The sequence below is a fragment of the Lagenorhynchus albirostris genome, chromosome 8, assembly GCF_949774975.1.
Source record: "Lagenorhynchus albirostris chromosome 8, mLagAlb1.1, whole genome shotgun sequence".
Lineage (NCBI taxonomy): Eukaryota > Metazoa > Chordata > Mammalia > Artiodactyla > Delphinidae > Lagenorhynchus > Lagenorhynchus albirostris.
In genome coordinates this window covers 8,162,083-8,188,939 of record NC_083102.1, presented here as the reverse complement: position 1 = coordinate 8,188,939, position 26,857 = coordinate 8,162,083, and the positions used below count along the sequence as shown (strand labels likewise).

At 37.5% G+C, this 26,857-nt stretch overlaps 1 protein-coding gene across 1 annotated transcript in view; it reads left to right on the top strand.

Moving 5' to 3' along the window:
- CNTNAP2 (contactin associated protein 2) overlaps positions 1–26,857 on the top strand; it is a 1,428,051-nt gene that overhangs the window by 690,241 nt on the left and 710,953 nt on the right. The window contains exon 12 of the mRNA XM_060157549.1: positions 3,584–3,703. Coding sequence (XP_060013532.1) covers positions 3,584–3,703 — 120 coding nt within the window. The remainder of the gene's footprint in view (positions 1–3,583; positions 3,704–26,857) is intronic.

Genomic DNA, 26,857 nt, shown 5'->3' with positions numbered 1-26,857 from the left:
ATTGGCCAAAAAGTTCATTTGGTTAGTCAGTGTGTTTCTCCATAAAGTTCTTCGTAAAAATGAAAAACGTGTCTTTTATTTTTACTTAAAACAGAACAAAAGTTTTGGCCAACCCAATGTTTACAATTGTACTGTGTCGCCTTTCAGTGACCTATTTTTCCTATTTATACTAAAATATAAATAAAGAATTAGTCCACCCTTCTTGAGTTAACTTTTTTTTTCAAGACTAGAGCCATGCTTCTCAACATGTAGTCAGGACCAGCAGCATCAGCGTCACTTGGGAGCTTGTTAGAACTGCAGATTCTCTACTGAGTCAGAGTCTTCGGGGTGAGACCCAGGAATCCCTGTCTTAACAAGCTCTCCAGGTGATTTTTCACACATGATAAAGTTTGGACTAAAGTTTTGGTTTTCCATTTGTGTTGATGAGGCAAAAGCAGCTAATAAACCCGTTATAGGTTAAAGACAAGCAGAATAATTGTCACACTTTGAAGAAAAAGAAAGAGCTTCTTACTTACCCAGATTTCCCTCATCCACATGCTTTCAACTCTACTTTTAATCAATTACTTGGGTTAAAGTCCACAGACCTCTTTAAAATGCTTATATGCTTACTTAGAAATGCAGTAGTTACCTATACTTACTATCATCCAATTGTGCTTTCATTTGCATATATTTCTCCTAGTGAGCCAACTAATCATTTATCAAAATCAGAACAGGATGAAGGGTAGGCACATTTTAAGTTTCATTCTGACAGCTTTTCTTAAACATCTACCATGCTAGATCAATATAGAGTAGAAAAGAAAAATACGTTTTCTACACCCTGCCCTCACGACAATTCACAATCTTGTTAGGAAATAAAATTTTCCTATATGGTTTAATTAACTGTGGTCAGTCAAGTCCTAAATTGACTAGTATTACAGTATGTGAGACGAGCAGTGTATGCCCTGGACTATACAGAAAGCTGGACATATTTATTAGGGAAGGTCTCCTTAAGAAAGGAGGAATGTCAGTGGTGCCTAAATAATTATTATATTAACGATAAACAGTCCACCTATTAACTACCATACCTGTGATACCTATTCCCCAGACAAGGCTGAATGAGATTAGGTATCTTTGTCAATGTTATATAAATAGTACTTCGTGGAGTCAGAATTTAAACTCAGATCTGTTTGATAGGAACCCTGTTTCTTACCTGTTTCTGCCTTCCTAGTTAGCTCTGACTGAGAAGTTTTACAGATTGAGAAAGAGCCTGTAGAAAACCGCAAGTAGAGGAGGCAACCCCAGAAAGGGTGAGCATGAGTTACACAAGTTCCTGTGTCAGATTCGCCTGAGCAGAGAGCAAGGTTGATACTGGCGAGTTGCTAAAACCAAGAGATCTGTAAGGATTATGGAAGGTCTTGCATGCTTAGATGGTGATCTGGGATATACAATCAGAGATGTTGAAGAGCCATTACATATTTTTTAAACATAATGAAAGTAATGTTTTAGGATATTGCATAAAAAAGCATAATTGGGTGGGAAGTGAAGAGATATTTGGGTAAAACAATCAATTAATAGGTTGATTGTTGTAAATCAGATACCAGATGGAAGGAAGGTGGCTGGGGTGCTGGCAGTGGGGAAAGAGAATGATTATTAAATGATTATTAAATATTAGAAAACAAGGGTGAAAGTTTTTAATGGTAGATCGGCTGAAGAGAAAATTGGAAAACCTAAGAATTTGAACCTGACGTTCTGGGTGATTTTGAACTGTACACAAAAATTGTAATAATCTGAAGAAGGATTGTCAAAAATTAATAAGGCAGTTATTTTTTTTCAGAGACTGAATTTAAGTCATTCTTTCTTGCTTCCTAACTACATCCACCCACCTAGTCTCTGTGTTCTGTTGATCTTAAATCCCGTCTACTTTATCCTGCCTTGTTTGCTTTATCCTTCCTCACAATCTTCTATACCTCTGGCCATCTTTCAATAGGCCTACAGGCCTATTGCTATAGCAGTTACAACCAACATGCTCTCATTACTCACTTCTCTAAGAGCTATTGTTTTGCTACAAGGAACTTTCTTTCTAAAACCTACGTCAAATTATGGCATCTTTCTGCTGAAAGTTTTAAAATATTTCTTCAGTGTTTTATTGCATTATTTTATTTGGTATGGCATTCAGAATTAAAGCGACCATAGTTTATTATCCAAATAAGACAACTGGGAGATTGAAAGTGGCATATTAATAATTACACTCAGACAAAAGGTGTATGGGCTGTGCTTAACTTTCTAGCCACATCCTCTTCTGACAGCACTTCTTGCATGAGCAGTGCACAAGTACTGAGTGAACAGTCCCTACTCCAAAGGTCCCCAATCTGTGTTGTTCACAGCTGTGCTTGTGTTGCCTAATCTACTGCTCACATCATATGGGCTCAATAACTATTTGCGGAAGGAAGGAAGTGGGAAGCAAGCCTTGAGTAAATCAAAGAGTTTCTGAACTGTTTTAGTCTAGTGTGTTGTGTTTGTTGAAATGAAATAGAATTTAAGGTCTAGCACCCTTGGGAAGAGGAAACCATGGAAAGCCAAAGGGAGGCACAGAGAACATGGGAGAGGAAAGTGGAAAAGGGAAGTCCCAGAATCAGACCTCCTACTTCATAGCTTAGCAAAGGACAGATGCTAGGAGTATTGAATTCAAGGGCACTTTACCAAAAGACTCTGCTTATCAGATAGATAGATTTTTTACCAGAAATAGTTCTTAGTTTTGTAAAGAGGTCTGTCAAATTCATCATATATGTCAATGCAGAGCTATTAAAAAGAAGTTTTCACAATAGTGTTTTAGAAGTTCCAGCTATAAAGGAGGTATGTAAATGTCCATTTTGCACTTCTGAAAACAGGTGCAGTCTCTATGAGAAAAGAAAATGTGTTAGGAGAATGGGAACAAAAAGGAAAATGATGAAAAAGAACCTACAATCTAATTACATAAATGTCAGTTTTCTACAAAAACTAGATTTGATGTAATTAAAGCACACCTGTAAGAAATAAAATGAAACCAGACATATCTTTCCATTTTCCTGAAATAAAGGAAGATTAGAAATCACGTGGTATTTGTGGGAGATTTATACTAAATATGCAAAAAAAAATTTCCCCTGTGTGTGTGTGCATGAGAGAGAGAGAGAGAGAGAGAGAGAGAGAGATTTTCTCTTATCTCTTAGCTGATAGCCCAATAGTACAGCCAATATTCATGGCCTTTCAGTAAAGTCCCTTACAGTAAGGAGATGATATCTATAAATAAGTATAAATTAAATAGTTTTCAATGATTGTGAGCACCTGTGAAACAAACATTTCATTTGTTTAACAATGTATTGATTGTTTTAGACCTTTCCCCAACTAAAGCCATAGCAGGAACTTACTATCTTTGTTTGTTAGGTCAGAACCAATGCTTATAGACTAAAAATCAGATTATGAGTTTAAATGTAGAGAAAAGAGTGCTCTTTCTAACAAGAGGATACTCTCCTAAACAGTGGTTTGATAGCATTTGATCTGCTACTGGGGCATTTTTCTGGAGAGACATTTTTTGGGTGCTGTGCTCACGTAGGATGTTTTGTTCCAGCCATCTATGAGCCTTCCTGTGAAGCCTACAAACACCTAGGCCAGACATCAAATTACTACTGGATAGATCCTGATGGCAGTGGACCTCTGGGGCCTCTGAAAGTTTACTGCAACATGACAGGTAACTATGCCATATTTATGTTTCATGAAGATTGCTTTTCTGTCTGTTGAGAATGAATAGCACCACTAAAGTTTGTTTCTTCTGTGCTATATTCTTATCATAATGTGTAATAAGCTAAATATTGCTGGCTTTGTTAGGCTAAATGGTGAAATGTATTTCAATGCTAGGTTTTCAAAAAAAGTCTGCCTTCTGATTTGAACAGTTAATAATTAGTGTTTTAAAAAATCAGCATGTAGAGGAAAAACTAGAAAGTAAAATTACAAGGTTGAAGTCTACAGAAAGAACTAGCCCATGAAGCATCCTCCACGAGAACCTAGACTGGGGAAGGTGAGTATCACCTCTCAAACCATCCACACTGCCCACGTGAAAGGAAGCTCAGAGGTCACGCCAAACCTTCCTCTGCTTGCCATGGTTATACAAGGAGCCGTTCTGGGTACTGAAAGCCCATTCTGGCACTAGCAAAACTTACCTGCCACTTTCATGTAATTTTTCTGGGGAAGAGAGCCTAGTTTTTCTTCACTTCCATATTAAATTTCAGGGCTATGAAATGAGATTGTGGGTTCCCACAGTCATATGTAAGATATACAGATCTGTAAGATAAGAGCACACCTTCCATCAGACACTTGGTAGCATCTTGCCCTCCAAAAATCTGGAGAAGTGTGTGGGGCGAGCACTGTCTACTAGCTCCAGGAGAGGATCAGCATTTGATATGAACTCCTGAGGCATATGATGCTAAGGATAATGGTTATATGATGCTGCTGACGATTGCTGCATGGATGGTTTACCATGTATCGGGTACCACGATAACTGCTTTATTCAGATAACCTGGGTTTATATTCTGGCTCTGTTAATCACCAGATATATAATCTTGGGCAACTTATTAACTGTATTAATTTCAATAAGCCTCGGTATGTTTTTCTTTGAAATTGATTAATAGTAATATCTACCTCATAGCATTATTGTATGAATGAAATAAGGTAATCTACATGTGGTTCTTAGCATATTGTCTGACACATCAATAAACTTTCAGAAAAGGTTGCCAGGAGTTAGGTATAATTATTTTTTAAAGAAGTTAGAGAGTTAAATAACTCGCTTATATTATTCAGGCAAAATTCTAATTCCAATATGTTTGAGGCCAATGGTTCTTAAATCCAGCTATGCTTCAGAAACATTTATGGAGTTTTGTCTTCCCATACAAACCTGTTGGCTCCATCTCAGGAGGCTGACTCAGTAGGTGTGAAGTGCAAATAGGATTGTGCGCCTAGAACTAAGAGCCCTAAACAGTGCTGTAGACAAGCAGACCCCTGTGGAGAACTCGGCAACGTCAGGAAGACAGACATGGCACAAAACGGAAGGGAGAATGTTGAGGTGTGGAAGGTGGGTAGAGAAAATGGTAAAGTGAGAGCTACTGTCCCCAAATTTCCCCCCATGTCAAGACTCTAAGCGTGCCCCAGAGAAATAATTCACTTACCAGAAAGCTTGACCCAAGAGTTCATTGATTGTTGGACTTGTCAATGCACTCAGGTACTTTCTTCTTTACCTTCATTCTAATCTTACTTCAACTAAAGTAGAATCCATGAGAGCTAGACTTAATGCAAAAGACTCTTGATGTTGACTTCTCAAAACTATTGTCAGCTATTAACCTTAAGGGAAATCAGGGCATCCTGAATGGGCTTGGACAATTCAGAAGTTACTTTAGTTACTTTCCTATATGCCTTTTCAGAAAAGAACTAGAAAACTAAACAAAACCATAATGTATACGATCCTCATATGAAGAACACACAAAATGGAAGAGGATTTTTTCCTTTTTTGGGGGGGGAGAGATCACTTTTCTGTGAATTGAAGGCCTATTGTGGAAACACAGATCTCCTCTTCATCAATACCTCCTTTAAAGAGTATGACTACAGTTTGACCTAATACTCTAGATTCAGTCTAAGTGGTGAAAAGAACAGCATGATTTCTGCAGCTAGAAGATTTTTTTTCTATCGTCAAGATAGTTATGAGTACCAGTGTTTCAGGGACCCTTGAAGGCCATCAGGTACTCTTTGGCCTTTTGCAACCCATTAACCCTTCCTTCATCTGGAAAGAGCATGAACTTGACCCATTAGGAAAACATGGCACCACAGAGCTTGGCTTGGGCTGTTGCTTTTCCAAGAGATACATGTTGAAGAAGAGGAGGGAGTGACAGCATGAGATAGTCTATGAATCTTGAGATATCACTCTGTGGTCATGAGAAATTGTATATGCACCTTAATTCACAACATTTGTATTAAAGAATAGAGCTGTCCCACTTCTTAGTGACCCAAATGTAATTGAGTGTTTATCACTGTTGAATACATCACATATTTTTAAAATGGGAGCAAGATATCCTCTCTGGGGAAGAAGCAATGTCTTGGCAGTGATCAGTCTCTTTTTCCTTCTTCTTACTAAGATGAGGGAGAGTTTTTCACTTGTACAGACATAGTGAATATATGAGTCTTGATTTTGGTTTCTCGACACTGGAGAAACTTTACTGGCAGGTAATATCTGATGTAAATTTGGGTAGAAATGAAAAATCACTCTGTTGGAAATCACTTCTGATTTATAATTATTCTTTGGAATACTAAACTTTAAATTCACTTACTAATTAAAATATAAAACAAAATGAAAACACAATTAATTTAGGGCCTGGCAAGAAGAAGGTAGTCTCCTCTGACTTTTAGAAAAGAAGTTCCTCCAAATAATCATTACAACATCACTGCTTGCTAATATCTCCAAGTTTTATGTTTGTTTAACATTATCAAATAAGTAAGTTGTTTCTCATCTTATCCTTATTACATTTTCCGTTGAATCACAAGGAAGACTTGAAGTTTGTCCCTGCTAGAGTATTTTAGTGTTGGATTCAGTCCAAACTGTCAGCATATATCTCTTGGCATCTCAGATACTGTTAAATTCTCAATTTCTCCTTCCCAATGCCTCTTGCAAATCATTATTCTTTCCATTCCTCAAACCACCATCCTGATTCAGACCCTCAACTGTTGGGTTTAGGTTATTCTAGTAATGTCCCAACTGGCCCCTGTTGGTTTACAACCTTGGGAGTTCCCCAAGTGAAATCTGAAACTGGACCCCGTACGTGGAAGGCAAGGAGAGACTGAGAAAGAGGCAGACCCTCTAGATTGGTAGGTGAAGGTTTAATAAGCAAGGGAACTTTACTTACAAGGTTTGTCTTGGGCGACACAATAGGAGTAGATTTCTGCACCCAACCCACAGGATCTTAAAAGTTTATATCGAGGCCTTGACAGGTTCAGTGACATATTCAGTCCAGATGGTCTCAACACCTACCTCTCGCAAGGATTTACTCCCTGAAAGGGCTGCTTGCCTGGGAATAGTAGGTGGGATGTACATTCCAAGGACAGGGGAGGTGTGAGGAGCCTCCGGTTGCCAGGGTTCTGCTTAAGGGTCAGCTGGCAGTCACATTCTCTCCATGACCTCCTCCAACAGTCCCTTCAACTCCAATATTTTCCTACTGCCCCTGCCTCCATGCCACCTGTCAGCAGGCTGCTAGATGAATGCTCCTAACACACCACTGTGATCATATGACCACTGTGCTCCATCCCAACTACTGAATAATGGGAAAGGGCCTCAACTTAGCATTCGACTTCCTTCACGTTTAATACAAACTTTCTAGCACTGTCTTTTTTCCACCCTGCTTCTTTATGGCCATCCCATGCTCCAATCAGAGTAGAGTTTCCATCATTCCCTAAAATTCAGCTTGGCTTGTTTTACACTAAATTTCATGACAGTGTCCCTGTGTACAATATTCTCTCCTGAAGCGCTCTATAAAATACTTATCTCTCAAGAGTTTTCTTGAATCCTAAACTCCTCCATGAAGCTCTTCCTCATCTTCAATATACCCTTCACCACCAAATGACCATTGTAAACTCTTTTATCGATCAAAACCTTTCCTCTTTTATTTTTAATTTTTATTTTATATTGGGGTATAGTTGATTAACAACGTTGTGTTAGTTTCAGGTGTACAGCAAAGTGACTCAGTTATACATATACTTGTATTGATATCTATTCTTTTTCAAATTCTTTTCCCATTTGGGTTATTACAGAATATTGAGTAGTGTTCCCTGTGTTATACAGTAGGTCCTTGTTGGTTACCTATTTTAAATATAGCAATGTGTACGTGTCAATCCCAAACTCCCAATCTATTCCTCCCCCCCCCCTTCCACCCTGGTAGTCATAAGTTCATTCTCTAAGTCTGTGAGTCTGTTTCTGTTTTGTAAATAAGTTCATTTGTATCATTTTTAAAAATTATGCATATAAGTGATATCATATGGTATTTGTCTTTCTCTGTCTGACTTACTTAGGATGACCATCTCCAGGTCCATCCATGTTGTTGCAAATGGCATTATTTCATTCTTTTTAATGACTGAGTAATATTCCATTGTATATATGTACCACATCTTCTTTATCCATTCATCTGTCGATGGACATTTAGGTTGTTTCCATGTCTTGGCTAGTGTAAACAATGCTGCAGTGAACATTGGGATGCATTTATCCTTTCGAACCATGTTTTTCTCTGGATATATGCCTAAGAATGCGATTGCTGGATCATGTGACAGCTCCATTTTTAGTTTTTTGAGGAACCTCCATACTGTTCTCGATATTGGCTGCACCAGTTTACATTCCCACCAACAATGTAGGAGGGTACCCTATTCACCACACCCTCTGCAGCATTTGTTATTTATAGATTTTTCAATGATGGCCATTCTGACCAGTGTGAGGTGGTCTCTGTATTATTTCTTACACTGCATGTAAAATTTACATTATCTAAAAGAAAATTTTTAATTAAAAATGTAATGTACACACACACACACACAAAAACCCCAAAATGTGAATTTCTTCATAAACTTTGTGAAAAGAAAAAAGAACAATATTTAAGCATCCCTCTAGGATCCTTTTTCTAGGTTTTTTCATTTCTATATTCACTGTGTGCCAGGAACTGTGCCATGTGAGAACAAATGGATATAATAAATGCCTTCATGGTATTCACAACCAACAATAAAAACAAGCACTAAAAAAGTAAACAAGTAATTTTTCTGTAGAGAAAAATAATGGAATTGTGAGGAATGGTTTATTTTGGATACAGGATTTTTTAAAAAACCTCCCTAGGAAGCAACATTTTAGCCAAAATCTAGCATATGAAAAGAGACAAGGCACTCAAAAAGGTGAGGAAGGGGAATGAGCCCTGAAAAATTATACCCCAAAGAGTGAAAGAGATCATTTCCTTCCAAGGAACTGAAACCCCAGTGGCTGAAGCATAATGAGCCTATAGGGGGGCCCAAAATGAAGTGGGGAGATGGGCAGTGGCCAGGTGGTGGTGCAGGAAAAAAATCTGGTTTTTACTTTTTCAATTATATTTCAGTGTAGTGGGTGGGAATCTATGGAAAGTTTTTAAACAGGAGAATGAGAGGGTCTCAATTAAAACTACCACTTGGGAGTACCATGAGTGACAGACTGAAAGCACTGGGACCAGTTCTGAGGCTACTGTAAAAGTCCAGGGAAGAAAAGAAGCTCCTTTGGACTAGAGTGGTGATAGTTTAAGTGATGAATAAGAGATGAATTTCAGATGTACTTTGAAGGAAGCATTGTCAGGATTGGTGACAGATGGGAGAAGGATGGTTAAAGACAGTTGTGAAGAATAACTCCTGGGGCTTCCCTGGTGGCGCAGTGGTTAAGAATCTGCCTGCCAATGCAGGGGACACAGGTTCAAGCCCTGGTCCAGGAACATCCCACATGCCATGGAGCAACTAAGCCCATGCGCCACAACTACTGAGCATGTGCTCCTAGAGCCTGTGAGCCACAACTACTGAACTCACGTGCCACAGCTACTGCAGCCTGCGCGCCTAGAGCCTGTGCTCCACAACAAGAGAAGCCACCACAATGAGAAGCCCACGCACCGCAACAAAGAGTAACCCCCACTCGCCACAACGAGAGAAAGCCCGCATGCAGCAGTGAAGACCCAACACAGCCAAAAATAAATAACTAAATAATAAAATAAATTTTAAAAAATATATATTAAAAAGAGCAAAATATTTAACAACAACAAGAAGAATAACCCCTGAATATATGGATTAAATAACTGGATGAATTACAGTGCCATATGGCAGATGTGGGAAATTAAGGAAAGAACAGATTTAGAGGAATTTCAAGAATTCAGTTTTGACCTATTTAAATATGAAGTGCTATATGCCATCTCAATTGAGATGCAAATTTTTCAGTTGGACAAGCCCCAAAAGGATGTATGGGTTAGAGACATAAATGTCCTAATTGTTAGCATATGAATATATGAGAAATGATAATATCACTTAGGGGATGATGTAAACAGGGAAAAGGCATCTGCAAAATGAGCTCCTAGGAAATCAGTAGATAGGTCAGATTTCTAGTGATGAAATAGTCTGTATGTAGGAGAATGTATAAGTAAGTGGAAGAAAAGTGTCTAAGAGAATTTTAGGGACAAATGGGTCACCCTTATGGATGTCGAATTGACTGCTTGGGTCGTAAAGAATGAGAAAAAGACTGGGAGGATGGAGAGTGATTTTGAATCAATGCAAATGTATATAATGAATGAGCAGGACCCAGTGGGGCCTTCCTGGGTTCAGACTCCCCCCACCCTCCATGCCCCCCACCTCTTACTTGTAAAAAAAAGCTTTAGCCTCCTACTCCTTCACCGAGTTCCAAAGAGCAAATTTAATCAGAGAAGTGAGAAAATGAGAAGGTGCAGAAACAAAGGAAAATAGTCAAGCAAGACAAAATAATAATAGTTTAGCCATGAAACAAAGTCAGAAACATTTAGTTCTTCCTCAAGGGCTATGGATAATATCCTGAGCCATATCCTTGAGTTATTTTGCAGATACTAAACCCCCCCCCCCACCAGATGGAAGAACTTAACTACGTGCTGACCACCAGTATGTAGACCCCAGACAGGTTGGAACCAAAAGGTTGATCATTGAGATTCCTGAAACATCACCCTGTTACCTCACCATCAACCAATCAGAGAATTGTGCAGGAGCTGATCAGGCACCCTACAACTCACACCCGTAATGTTGCCTTTCAAAACTGTTACCTGAAAGCCATTGAGAAGTTCAGGTATTTTGAACATGAGATGCCCATACTCCTTTCTTGGTGCTTTCCAGTAAACTCTGTACTTTCCTTCACTACAACCTAGTGTCAGTAGAGTGGCTTTGCTACACGTTCAGTGAGTGGACCCAAGTTTGGTTTAATAACAAAAATAAATCAACTTGTAACATGCTTTATATGGGATGCAAAGCAGTTGACACTGGGCAAGCAATTGATGATACTGTATTTTAAAGCATGGCTTTGGCAGCTGGGAATAGGGTTTTCCAAAGGAGACCCATACATGAGACAGGGAAGCAAGTCAGAAAGCCTCTGTTGTAATACAGGAGTTAAAGTTGAGATTCAAGGTGGTGGCTGACAGGTAAAGGAGAGGATTGGTTTGATGGATATTTAGAAAGTTGAGTTGACCAGACTGTGGCTGGAGATTGGAGTTGAAAATGATTCCCAAGTTTCTGCCTTGAGTAGCCCCATGTGAGGGAGTACGGAAGAGCAGGGACAGATCAGAAAAAGGTGGGCCTCTATGTTGTCTTCAGTGTCTTCATTCAGCCTCTTGGAGCTGTGCTGTGGGCAGATACTATACAGATTCCCTGAAGACTTTAAACACAATTAATCTCTGTCTCAGTTTCCTTATAAATACAGTAGGAATTGGAATGAGTTGACCTCTACACTGCCTTCTATTCTTAAAAAAAAAAATTCTATTATTGCCATGGAACATGAAAGAAAAATATCACTATTCAAATAATTGAGAAGCAAAATCCTCTTGCCTCAAACAAGCTTGAATTTATTCATTTCTTGGGCATGTTTGACATAAATTGGCACTGTTCATTTTTTATCAAAAAGCGGTTCTTCTACTATGCAATTCTCCTTTTGACTATCTGCAGTTCAGTGCTTCATCACTTGGAAATTAGGGGGTGCCCTAAATGACAGCATCTCAAGTGCTCAGTTGACATTGAGGAGGGAATATATTCATTGAATCTTTTGTAGGAGAGTTCATCATTCTGTGCAAGTCAAAGCCTGGTTTCCTTTTTTAGATCTTAGGGCACATTATAAAATGTGGTCATTGTTCTCCTCACCTTCCGTCTCAATTTTTATCACCTCTCTGAAAATTTGGTATCATAAATATAATTTTAATGCATATATACTATCATACATTTCTAATATTGACCTCTTTCTTTTGTACATTTTTCTCACATTTCAGTTTATTTCTTTTTCCTTAAGATGCTTACCAACATCTTCTAGAAACATTGAACTTTTATATTTAAAGCTTCATTTAGTTCTCTCTGCCCAGTGATAATAACAATAGTAAATAAAGCTAGATCCAGCTATTATCCTTGGAAAATTACTGCTTGTCCCTAAATCAAAAACAATGTTTTCCTTAATATTCTATCCTCGAATTCATCTTTATAACTCTCTTTGCATTTATATTTAATTTTTAAAAATTTAAGTAAACATCTGTGCTATACAGTGTGAAGTTTAAAGTCCAAATAAGGAACACCTCCTGCATTCTTCCTAGCACGACTTTTGTAGTTTTATCAGAAAGCCATCAAGCTTGTTTACATAATTTGTGCTTTATAAAGCCCTGGGATTTAGCTGATCAAATTCTGTTATTCTCTATAATGGTAAAAGCTGTTCATGTCTTTTTAATCTAATATTTATAGAGAGCTTGTTACTCAAGTTCTTAAGCACTTGCACTCAGTAATATTTTATTTATCGTTATGCTTCTCAGGAGTTTCGGTAGCACAGTGGGGGGTGGGGGTGGAAATGGGCTGCTGGGGTGGATGCTTGAGCTCTAATGGAATCATGAACCTGCCCCCCACTCCTGCTGCCATCACCTCCCGCCAGCCCCCCAGCAAAGCAAAGCAGTTCCTTCTTCGTCATATTCATTTTCTTAGCAGCTTTCAATAACACCAACTTATTATCTCACAGTTTCCATGGGTCAGGACTCTGGCAGAGGTTAGCGGGGTCGACTGCTCAGGGTCCCACGGGCTGAAATGAGGGATCAGCAGGGCTGTGATCTCATCTGAGGCTTGAGATCCTCCTCCATGTTTGTTCAGGTTGTCGATGGAATTCAATTCCTTGAGGTTTGAAGAGTGAGGGTCCCATTTTCTTGTTGGCTGTTGGCTGCGGATTGCCCTCAGCTCCTAGAGGATGTTCCCAAGGTCCCAGATATGCGTCCTTCTCATGGTGTGGCAGTAGGAGGATCTCTGACCTCTAGACTCTCTCTCAAGAGCTCACCTGATTAGGCCATGCCTAATACCCAGTATAGCTACCTGTTTGATTAACTCAAGTCAAGTGGGGACCTTACTGACACCTGCAAAATCTCTTCACCTTTGCCGATTAGAGCAACCTAATCGCAGGAGTGATATCCCATCGTATATACCTGTCCCATCCACATTCAAGGAGTGGGATCAGGGGGTGTACACTAGGGGTCGGGAATACTGGGGGAATACTTTTTATTCTTCTTACCACACTTACCTCTGTGTCTCTGTATACTATTCATAATTCCAGCTGCATATAGCCTTACCTTTTGAGTAACAGTGCCACATTTAGTTTGTAAAAAATTAAGCTTTATTATTTGTCTTATGGTTTTTAACGTATTGTTCAAAATAGGAAATTTTGAAAATATAGATAAGCAAAAATAAAAATTGCTTACCAGCTAGAGATAACAATTACTAACGTGTTAGGAAATGCGATAAAGATTTTGTATTTTATGCTTGTAGCTATATATATAGTATTGAGGGCAAACTAAATGCCAGGCACTGTTCTAAGCAGATCACACACATTAACTCATCTAATAATTCACAGCAACCCCACGGGGTATGTAACATTACTCTTATTCCAGTTTTTGGGTGAGGAAAGTAAAGCTCACAGAAATCAAGTCCTAACTTACACACCTAGTGGGTTATGGAGATTGACTCTTAGACAGGCTTGAGTGATCCAGAGGCCAGCATTCATAGTGTGTGTGTGCACATGTGTGCACATACATGCCTATATGTGTGTGAGTGCACCTGTGTGTGTTATTCATCCGAATGGCCATATGTGTGCATACAAATGGTACTCCTCATTTTGGATTCTGTAGTCTTATTTTAAATATGATTTCTGAGATGAGCATCTCTTATTTATGTGTTTTCATTATCATCAGAACTTCCTTACACAACTCTAATTTATTATCTGTGGTTTGGACAGCACTTTTGCCATAAATTATTTACTTCTAAATTGTTCCACTGATGCCTTGGGGTTTTTTTTTTAATCAGAGAACACATTTTAAATGAAATCAGTTTATAAACCACTAAGCAATTGTTATCAATTTTACGTCTTAATTCAGCTGTAGGCATTTTCTCGAATACCAATTTCTGAGAGCTTTTATAGGATAATGTGTATTTCTTGTGTACCTAGGTTAATTATCCCTTAGGGTTTGAGCCAGACTTGAAGGATAATTTAAGTTCTATTCCCAATATCTAGTTACTTTTTCAGTGTAAAATCTTAAACTGAACCTAGCAAAATCTGGTTTGAGAAGGTAACAAGATTGAATGGAATTGTATTAGGTATCATTGGTAATATTTAATATGATTGAGGCACCTCATTCTCTTTTTGCAAGGAAACCAGATAGAAATGAGGACACACAGCTCTCCTCTTCTCTGTGGGAGCTTATTAACATTCTCAGGCCAGGCACTGCTATGCTTCTACCCCTTTGTGTTCCTGTGTGTCATACACTCTCTCCCTCATGTGTTCACATTCTAAAGTGTAAGCCTCAAAACGCTGGCTTCTTCCATTTTCTTCCCCCCCCACTCATTTGTATTTTTTCTCATCAAAGGCATTCGCCCTCCTCTTTCTTTCTCCTAACCTAGTTTGCCTCCTCTGTCATTAACCCGCACATAGAATAGCTCTTCTCTGTCTTCTTTCACATCATCTCCTCTTTGTCGACTTCTCACAAGCTGTCTTTGTTATAAACCTTTGTAATCACTTAGCAACTCCCGCTTCACGCGCTCAGCTGTTTCAGTTCCTCACAATCAGTATACATCTTTGAATTCAATTCTGTTCATACAGTTCCAATTGAAAATCTAGGAACCAACTCGCTGATCAAACACAGCCTGAAAGGAGAGCTCTTCTCTGTAACTGATTACCCACCACCCAAGACTCCCTTTCAGATTCACACTCTTATTCCTCAGATGACTTCTACCTGCCAGGCTTTCTTTTAAATCTCTTCATTGTGTGTCAGTCACAGTGATAGGTTAATATGACAAAAAGTTCTCGGGTGGTTTTCGAACTTTAAATCAAGAAAGGGAGAGGAAAGCTGTAAGAGGTCTGGTGAGGCCCATGCAGCAGACAGAAGCAAGCAAGGGAAGGCAGGACCCCAAGTAAAATCAAGATGGCCTTAGATCTAGAACAGGCAGCTCCATCACATGTGGAGCCTCCAGAATGGTACCCCAGATGCAAATACACCCACCTTCAAACATTTTTACACACCTGCCTAAACAATATTTTAAACACACTGCCCTTTTGGTGCTTTAAAAAGCACTGCTTCTGTTGTGCAATTTCCCTGCTCAAAACCTCCGCAGCGGGAGAGGCCACAACAGTGAGAGGCCCGTGTACCAAAAAAAACTCCACAAAAATACAACAAACAAACAAACAAAAAACCCTGAGAATGGCTTCACATTGTCTATGGTTAGGGACTGTTGTTCGGTTTCCTCTGTCATTTGGGGTCTGAAACTCTTGTCTAGTCCATAAAAATCAGCTTGTGCAGCAGGCAGGTGGGGAAAAAACCAAAAAACAAACAAAACCTTGGGAAAGCCAGTTAAATCAGCACAAAGTACAAGAACAACCTCACACTTATTCACTAGGAATTCCTCCCTTCTGGCTAAACTTAAAGCCACTATGCCTGAGCTTCTATCTTTCCAAACCCTAGGTTTTTCAGTTTGCTGGGTCACCTTTCATTCCTTCTGAGTAAGTCAATTTCCATTTCAGAGGATTCCTGGCAGTTTTAGCAGGAGAATCTCATATAGCAGCAAATCTCTCTTTTTATCTTTTCTCTTGGTCTAACTGATGCAACCAAGAAAGTTCAGTAATAAACTGTACCAATGCAGCATGTTTTCTAAACTGGCAAATATTGGAGTCCTATTTCTGGGACAGACTTAAAGTAGAAGCAAAGCTCATCAATGCCCAGCGCAAGTGAGTGCCGTATGACAGCATTTGTCTCATTTATGACGAGTGAGAAAATAACTTTGAATAAAAGTATACCTGTGGATGAATTTCTCAAAAATCTCTTCGTTGTATTTATGTCCAGAGGAGGTCAGTAGGGCTAACCTCCCCTCACATAATCATTAATCTTATATCCTGTTTCTACTCACATTTTTGAACAAAATCATCATTAAAAAGTGAGACTATTCAGGAACTTGCTAGATCCTTATCATTATCATCATTACTGTTATTTTTCCTTTCTTGATTTATGTACATATATTCTATTTTCTTTTCACTGGAACCATATTTGCCCCTTCTGCTTCTAAGCTTACTTGGTGTATCTCCAGGTTTCAGGGCTAAGACAAGGCAGCATGCTTTTGAGAGGTTACCTGATACCCTAGCTGATCCAGACAGCAGGACAGGCACACGAGAATAGGAAGTTTATTAATAAGCGCACTGTTGTGGCGAGTACAGAGTAGAATCCGACATATTCTGTTCTCAGTATTTAAAAGACTGTAAAATAATAGTGGACATTTTGCCAATGTTTCCTCTTGCTCCAATCCAAACTGCTTGCTCTCTATATCTGGGGCATCCCATCATCATGAAATCTCCCTTCCCCACACCAGTGTTTATTCACCCTACAATTTCCTCATTGCCCCCTAAGTTGGAACTCATGCTTCCTATTTCCCGTGTCGTCTTCATTTTAATTCACTCCCTCATTTGGGTGTAGCACATTCTCTGATAGTTTCTTGATCCTTCTCCCTAGAAATTAGAAGAACACTCTTTTACTCCCCAATGTTCTGAAGTTTCACACCATGCGTTAGAATAGGTCTGTTTTCATCTGTTTCGTAGGTGCTCACTTTCACACTGGCTACTCCTCAGATTTCTTTTTATTTTTCTATTCGTGATTTTGTCTCTTCTGATTTCTCTGTTTTCTCCTTCTTTCTAGAATGACTTTTCATCCTGGTTTTAAATCAAAGAGCTCTTTTTTGTTCTTCAAAAGTTCCATTTTAATAGCATACTATTATTACTTCATATATGCAAAATCTTTTCTCGTCTCTCAAGGATAATAACATTTTTTCCCTTTCCCTCAGTTTCTGAGTTCCTTTATTCTGTTCATTTTACTCAGTTTTTTGTCCTCCTCAGCTTCCCTCAGATTCCTAATAATTATTAGCTATGTGTTTATTATTAAGAATGAGAGGGTCTTGGATTTCCCTGGTGGTACAGTGGTTAAGACTCCGCAGTTCCACTGCAGGGGACACAAGTTTGATCCCTGGTTGGGGAATCTGCATGCTATGCAGTGGGGAAAAAAATACCAAAAAAAAAAAAAGTGAGAGGGTCTTGTTGACCTTGAACTTCACTCTTGGTTAGAGTGGCCATATGTCCTGTATGCCCAGTATAGTCCCATTTTACTTCTTTTCCCCGCATATAATTTTAAACAGCTCTCCCTTTTACTCTCAGTAGTGTCCTGGTTTGAATATGTCTATATATTTATCATATATATTTATGAATGTACATGGATACATAAATATATTTCTAGCTTTAGTGGACTTTGAGGCGGGAGAAGTTAGATGCCAGTGTTTACTCAACATCCTAACCAGGAAGTCTGTTATTCATTTTTAATCCCCTGGTTTAATACCATAGAACCAATCGTTTTTCAAAACATGTATTTTTAAAATTCATTAAAATGTTCAAATTTTCATATCAATTAATATTTCCCTTTTCGTTTAAAGGATGTCATCATTCTTAAAGTGTTTATTGCTGACTCTCTATAAGGTAATATGATAGATGCTTTCATCTGTAGTAGTATTCCATCTATTCCTCCCTTTGTATTGTATTTGTAATACAATACAAAATTAGTATTCCAATTTTGAAGACATGTGAACTGAGACACAAACAGGTTTTAAAATTTTCCAAACAGCTAATGAGTGTTTAAACATCTTATCATCCATGGGTGCCTCTATAACAGAATTTACAAAAAGCTGTTTACATAAAGAATGAGGTTTAAATTAGAACAGCAATTAGAGAATGAGAGGCTTCCATATCTTTTAGTGGCATAAATTTATCACTTTTTCCTTTTTAATAGATTGAAACATTCTATAAACCCTTGGTTCTTATAACTAAAATAATATAAATTGTTATTACTATTATTATTTAGTTTTTCTTCCCCTATTCCTAATTTCTGATTAACTAGAATCTAGGCCGTGAGCTAGGATGTCTCTCTTGTTTGCTCCTAAATCCAGCAGTGTCTGGTATATAGTTGGCACTAATAAATGCACTCTTCCAAACAGACCTGTGCTACTTTGGCTTTTTAGTAGATATAAGTAGTCACCATTAGTTAGAGATAGATGAGTAGGTCTGAGTAACTTCTCCATCAGTCTCAGTATTGTATAAGAAACATGTGTGATACAAAAGTCTGCCTTGCCTACAATTAGAAGGCAAATGTTTATTAGCGGTAGGCTCAAAAGTTGCCTATACAACCTGTTCTGTCAATTTGAAAATCCAAGCTCTCTGTCCCTTTAGTTTTTCCAACTACTCCTTGTGTGGATGCTTCTCCTATAGCAAATATGAAAACATTCTAGGAGCAGGATTGAGTTTACTTTATAAGTGGGATCAGGCAACCAGAATCCTCTAATTCAATGGATGAAAAAGAACCTAGCCATAAATCACCTATGAAAAGCAAAAGGTAAAGGGCTCCCTATATTTCTTTATCCTTTTGTTGCAAGAGTCAGGGGGAATCTTTAAATATTTTAGCCGGTTTAGGTGAACATCAGTAATCTCACCAATAAAAACCCATCCCCCAAATTGTAACTAAAATTAAATTAATTTATGCTAATTAACAAAACGTGAGGTCTTGAGTGGTGACAAATGCAACGTGTGCACTTGTATCCACTTCTGAAATCTTGTTTTTTCTTGAAATGCTAGCCAACAACCCACAGACTGTGTGTTTTTGCTTAGAGCAATCCTGTGCCAACTCTTGGGTATAAAATCACTAATACACATGTAATTATATCAGACTGTCCTTGTGGATGTATTTTAAAGGTAAGCTACAGACCACAAAACGTATGAATTGAATAACTATCCAGGTTGCCTACCAAGTATTTGTGACAGGAAGTTTGTCAACGTAAGTTGTAAATTTGGAAAACATTTGCAAAAGATGGTTACTTTAACATTGTTAGTAGGTTGGTTAATTGCTGAAAAACACAGCATTATGTCCTAGTAATAGTTATCATCAGTGATGTTCCTGTGTCTACTAATCATACTCCTGGATCACTCCTGCTGGCTATTAACTGCAGTTCCAGGCCAATGTGGACACCATTTTCCTTTACATTTTGTTTTTGTTCCTTTCTTCTTTCTGGTGTCCGTATTTTCACAGCCTTCTCCCAAAGTTCTCCCTTGGATAGGAGAAAAGAGATCTGATATGACGTTAACATATTACTGTAATATGTTACCTCTCCCAGTGGTATTTCCATTTCAAAGAGAATAGCAAGAGGAATCAAAATATGAAGAAGATATTTTCAAACAGAGCATTTTCAAATGCTAAGTCATTTCTGCCTATGTATACAGAAAACGATAGCCCAAGTGATTTTTAAAGGCCTTCCCATGTGAAGTTTTTGTTTGTTTGAGAGCTGGCAAGCCCTATTTCTATTACTAATTACTCTTATTTTTGCTTCAACAACTACTTTATACCAGGTTGTTTTTTCCTAGTTCTCTCATTCCATAGACAAACACTAGAGGAAGATGAGATCAGAGAAAAAAATCAAGTTAAATATTACATGGAAACAAAATATAAAGGAACACATTATGCAATAGAATATTTACTCTGGGAAGAAAATCATCTATTGTCGATCATATTTCCACCACCTCTACTCTCTCCGAGTTCTGTCTTCCCTTTGAAAATTCTAGATTCTATTTACTGAAAGATTCAGTATCCCCATATACAGTATTCATTTTTAATATTTGAGATCCTAATCTCCATTCCTATTTGAAAGTAAAATACTCTGACTCCCATATAACATTTGACTACTTCCTCCCTGTGGCCACACATTATGAGGCTCTGTGTATAATTAAGGGTGAGTAAGAACCCAGCTTGCTCAGAAACTTCTGTGGATGCTGGGACTTTATCATTATGTTGCCTATCTGCACGATACAGTTTTGGTCGTCAGTAATTACAATCTTGTTCAGATATTTTTGGTTAATAGTTTTTTGCTACATAAAAAGGAAATTAGAAGTTGCATTTAGAGGAGATTTATTGTTAAAGCCAAGGATATTTTCTTTCTCCCATTTCAAGCCCTGGGCAGAAACCTTATGAAAACATTTGGATGAAATGTTATGGCCCCATTGAGCATCTGACTCTGTTGCAATGTCATTAAAATGAATTTTTGGTGCCAGTTCAACTTGTCTTCCGCTTTATAGACATGGTCTTATTCGTATTGATTGCTCTTCCTTTCATGGAAGCAGAGTAAAGAAGAAAACAGTGTCCAAAAGTGGTCCATGTGTTAAGGCTTTCTTTTTCAGTATTCCTATATCATGGTGTTTTAATAGACTGAAAATCTATTGAAGATGTTCCTACATGATAATAATCTTGCTTTAAAGGGGATATTAATTTCCTGTGTCATATGGGAAAATATTTAGTGTATAAGTTATTCCTAAAATTTAAAAATCATGGAAATTTTATAAGCATGCAAATCTCAACTTTCCTTTGACAAAATTACAAAAGAAATCACTTCTTTATATCATAAAATTATTGTTTCCAACACAAGTGTAACTCTTCCACTCTTTACCTTTACTAAGCTTGGAAAACACTTATCTTGTGACCTTTAAATTAAAATCAACTATAGCTGAAGTTATTTATGAATACTAATATCTTTAGTAAATATGCAGAAAAAAATCAATTCTGAAATATTCTTACAAATCAGTCTCTTTAACATAATCTTTAAATTGGCCCTTGGACTTCCCAGTTATCTTAGTATTTAGTAGATCCTTAATTGACATGGTTCCAAATCTCTTTCTAATTCCAGTCATTATCTATTTTTTTTAATTTAATGAACTCTGTGATTTGATTAGCAGCAACTTTAATGGTAGGTATGATATAATGGGGTTCTATCAGATATTAGAGTGAGAGTCATTTCCCAGTCTTATAAAATATCTGTTTATTGTTCTGTGTTTTCCTCTGGGTACAATTTTTAGAATTTTAATGTGTTTTCCTAAGTTTATATAATTGTTTGTTTATTGTCTTAACTAATATATCTTAGTACATATTATGTGCCAGGCACTAGGGACACAACAGCAAACACGTTAGACATGACATCTGTTTGTGTGGAGCTTATAGTATTATAAATATGTATCAAATTATTTTAAATAATCCAACAGAGTATTATATCAGAAACCAAGTGATTGCTATCAGACACTGAATTATTGAAATGAGAAGTTATGAAGTTATTAATGTGCTATTTACAACCAATTTGTGATAGATAAATCATTTATTATCTTGTCAGCATTTCCCAAACTTTGGATTTGTATACCATTTTCATAAGTTTTACAAAGCCCACAGACCACCAATTTAATTATTTAATAAATATATTTTTTGAATCAACTTACTTATATTATTGCAGACATACAACTAATATAATAAGATACGATATTTCTCAATGCATCAGCCGTACACATTCTTTGGGAAATTCTAGCTTAACTAAACCCTTGTACCTAATTTAATATTTCTTTTTGGGAAATTATTAGCTTGCATGGCCTTATGCAAAGAATTGTAGCTAGCATGATACATGCATTTTCAAAATCTAATATCTTACCTGAATTCAAAGAAGCCTTCAGCATGAGAACTTTCTTTTAAAAAGTATAATTTTTTAAATATCTTTATTGGAATATAATTGCTTTACAATGGTGTGTTAGTTTCTGCTTTATAACAAAGTGAATCAGCTATACATACATATATATCTCCTATCTCTTCCCTATTTTGTCTCCCTCCCAGCCTGCTTATCCCACCCCTCTAGGTGGTCACAAAGCACCAAGCTGATCTCCCTGTGCTATGCGGCTGCATACCACTAGCTATCTGTTTTACATTTGGTAGTATATATAAGTCCATGCCACTCTCTCACTTCGTCCCAGTTTACCCTTCCCCCTCCCCGTGTCCTCAAGTCCATTCTCAATGTCTGCGTCTTTATTCCTATCCTGCCCCTATTATATTAAAATTTGATAGTAAATAATTGACCTGGGTCCTAGTTTGTTATTTTGCTAACAGTTTTACATGTTGACCCAAGTGTCCTTTATTACCCACATCAGACCTTCCGACATTCTCCTTCTTTTGTCCTTCCAGCCGTAACTCTGATTTAAATTGGGTGTGTGTGCTCATAGAATGAAACCCAATAATAATGTTGTACTTTGAACACTTCCTAAAAGCATTTATATTGCTGACTCTTTTTCAATCGGCTTGCAAAATGATTTTGCTTATGTTATTTATATTATTTATTTATCCAGTATCTTAGTCATTCTTCACCCACATTTTGAGCATATAAACAACAACAACAATAATACAGTGCTAATACTTAGCAAACCCTTACTGTGTGCCGGAATTGTGCTTTATGTGCACAAGTTCACATGAGGTAGGTCGGATTATTGTCCACTTTTATGTGTGAGGCAGCGAAGGCAAAGGTAGTTAACTGGCCTAAATTCAAAACTGTTAAGTGGGATCGTGGACACCAGGTTTGTGTGACTTCGGAGGCCACCGTTTTTGTCACTTCATTATAGCATCCACTTCCCTGGTGCCATGCTAGAGGGATAAGACACTATAGAAATGTACAAGACTCAAATCATACCTTTAATAAGTCTTCAGTCTAGTTCGAAAGTGAGAAGTAAAAATACCATTCAGCAGATTCAGATCTGAATAACTTTTGCCTACTGTCAAAATTTAAAGCTACCTTCATAAGTGAAAGATTCATGATCACTGATAGACATGTGATCCATACCATGGAGGCATTTTCAGTCAAAACACTACACATTGCTTTGCACCATAACAGAATCAGTGAAATGTTTGTAGTTTGGTGTTTTTGCTTTTACTCCTGGAAATAAGACAACATAAGGTCCCTGGTTAACCAAGAGAAAAGCCCTTAAAGGCAGGTTCCAGCAGCCCAAGGTGTGTAGGACTCCCCTGGCAAGGACATTGTGACCTATCATCTGGTGAACTTCCCTTATCTCATCGAAATCTGGTGAATAATCACTAGTGTTAATTTCATGGCAACTCAGTAGTAACAATGTGTTAAGTTTAGTTATCTGGAATAAGACAACAAAAAGGTTTGCAGTGGTACGAGTGCTATAAAAGTATACATTATATACAAAGCAGAGAACTTTTACATAGAAGGAACTCATTAAATAAATATTCCTGATTGATTACAGAAAATACAATAATAAAACATTACTATTTAAACATGTAAGTAATGAGTCATGAAATATGATGTGAAAGTATGTATTTTTTTCTCCCTGTGTATAAAAGATGAGCTAAGAGATTTTAGGAGAAAAGGTAAGACAGAAATAATTTTGTAGCTTATTAGAAACTTAGAAGTTTATTGAAATTCTTTGCTAGTAGACTTGGTACGTTTACAGAATTTTTATAATAGCTTCAGTTTCCAGACAAGTGAGTGCATGTAATTGACAGCCAGCTGTAGTAATGAAAATTGTGGTGCTGTAAATTAGCTCTGTAGCCTCCATTCTTCACCCTGAGCAGGTTTACCCTGGCACTTGTAGATTGCATGTTCTTATTGCAGGTGACATTGAGAGATTACATTAAGTTGGTTATCGATCATACTGTATGGGTTCATTTTACTACAACGTAATCTCTGTTTCTACAAATCTAAATCTGACAGCGTATACCATTTTCATGCCATTATAGTCTCAGCAAGAAGTTATAAGAGAGACTAGAGGTTGGTTGAAGCCCCAAATTCTGGGCATTTCAAATCTAACCCACAGTGTTGTTTAGAAGTATTCAATTAAATGATACATATGAAAATATTTTTATACACTAATATGTAGATTTGAAACTACTGTACTTTGAAAAGTACAAAACAAGTGTCATTAAACATCTAGTGTCTACAAAACACTCTGGAGAGTCTTACAATGAATAAATCATTCATTCTCTCCAGGGATTTAAGAGTAAAGGAAGCCTCTGTGATAATAGTGGCTTCTATGTGATAATTATCACAACAGAAAAAAATAGCTTATAATTTTCCTTACTTCTGGCTTCCCTTATTAATTGTGTCAGCTTCTGCTCTGCCACACATACAAAGGTAACTATACCCGAATCTACCAGTACTAATCCAGACTTCATGCAAGACAGTTTTAACATCCATTTAACTACTGACTCTAATCCCCACAGCCTACTTAATCACTATTGCTATTTCCTATCTTTTTCTTCAAAAATTTGGTATACAGGAAAAAAAAATGCATTCGTGTGTTCCTGGGAAATTGAACAAGCAGATACCCAGGGAGTCTCATAAAGTGATATTCGTTACATTGGTGATATTATTATTATCTAGAGAGCTTCATTGTTGAAGAATAAGAGGTGATGAAATCCTAGGAGAGTGACCCATTAACTAAAACTCAGTAGATTGCTGTATAAAACTAAAAAGTCAGTTAACTTAATTTCTGATGAGAAATAATTATATTGAAACCTGATTCTCAAAAACTATTGCACCTTCTCCCTTATTGGCAATCTTACATAATCAGACAATGTGGGGGCTTGGAATCAGTATCAGAGGAATTACATAAATCACACGAACTGATGACATCAGACTAAGACTGTGTGTTGCATTATTTTACTACTTCAGTCTGTTGAATAAACTTCCCTCTCCACTTGATAACTTCTGCATCTATAATTCTTTCTTTTCCCCAAGTTTCCAAGGTTGGACAAATACCATTATGATCATTTTTTTTTCTCTACACATAAATGATGTTAAACATTAAACTTAGAAGTTCTAGACCTGCAAATTAACCCGTCTGTTAAGGTTAGTTTACATTTTTTCAGTCTGATTCATGTGTCAATTTTAAAGTTTAACTCATCGAGAGGAATTTTAGTCCTCACATATCCACATTTTTAGGGTCCTCCTCAGTGATGCCTCAAAGTACTCGCAGCATGTTCTCTGAGAGGGAGTGCTCTGTAAGGCAACATTCTGAAATATGAAAAATTCTATTTGTTGTCAAAATCTCAGGGAAAACAATAGTTCATTGACTCTTGGATGCACACCGTTTTTCACAATTTTAGCATCTCTGATATCAGAATGCATCTTACTGTTGACAGCCTCTTGCCGTCTCTCTTGGCCAAGCAGCGATTGTGACACAGTTGTCTTTGCCTGTGTGCATGTGGCACTAGCATTAAAACTTGCAGATTAAGTTGCAGTGCCTTAGAAGAAAATTCTAGAGACAATGGAAGAGCCCTCTTTTTAAAGAACTTCCCTATCACCAATGCTTTTATAGACACAGAGGAGCATCCTGTGGGGACATCAATGATTTGAGCTGCAAAGTGTTTCAGGAGAGTTGGACTATGGCTACGGATGTGAAGAAGTTGAGGGATGCCTTAACCAATTCACTTCTCAATATTTTCCTTTTCAAGTATGCGCAAGGATAATATAATTAAATAAAATTAGAATAGTTCTTTTGAGATGCTTTAGTTTTTCTTTCTTAGTGGTATATCCTATAATCAATGACCTCTTAAATTATGAAATATGATAATGTGTGTTTTAAGTAATATTCCATCTCTCTGCATATTTTGGCCATTTTAGAAATCTTTAAGCTGGAATCAACATCTTCCTTTGAGGTGGACAGATCTCCCTCTCTTTACTCTCTGATGAATGAGAGTGGCAGGAGGTCATCATCCTTATTCTGAAAGATGTAATGGGTACATTTAAGTGATATTTTCAAATTCTATCCAAATAGCAAGTGGAAAAGTAAAGCCCTTTATTCATGTGATAAAGTGCTATTTCATCACTATATAGTCAAACCCATTATGCACATGGTTTGCATGTGAAAAAAATAGTAGAGAAATATAAATTTTTGTAAATGAGGTAGGGGAATGAAAATGTCATGTTAAATCTGGAAATGGAATTTCCTGGAAGAGTAGGTTGACAGTATCACTACTATTTACGTGAAAAATTCAGGGCTTCTTGCCTCTTCCTCTCCGCTGGGGCAGATGCTCCCAGGAAAGAAATGCCTCAGCTTTGAAGACACTGCAGGAGGCAAGCATCTCTGTGCTTGCACAAGATGCTCTCTGCTGGGGTGGCCTCCATGGGGAAGTCGCACAAGCCCCCCACAAAACCCCCTGGCTCCCAGCCCAGGAAACAAGGCTGCCCTTGATGGTGAGTGGAATTCTCCAGGCTGCAGCCAGGGGAGATACTGATCGGGTGACCCTCACTGAGAATCTCAGGGACCCTTTGTGAGCCCCTGGGGTCTGCCAGCACATTTCAGTGTCTTTGAATATCTGTGCTGCCCATGGCATTCTGCCTGCACTGACCTGTTTGACAGTAACAGTGGCATAAAGTCAAAAGCAGTTCCCATAAATCTTATTCCTATGGTTTGATTTGATGTCACATCCCCAAATGTCACTTCCAAGTCAGAAACAGATATACTCACAGACTTGGGTGAATTGGCTTACCCAATTAAAGATGTTAATTAACATATATGATTTTAAATGTATATTCTTGTATATTGAATAATTTTATATGCTTCTCTAATCATTTAAAGCAACACAGAAAATAAATATTATTACTGTGAGTTAGGAATAAAATAACTTCGGTGAGTAATTTTATATATATGCAAAATTTTATATTTACAGATTTATATATATATAAT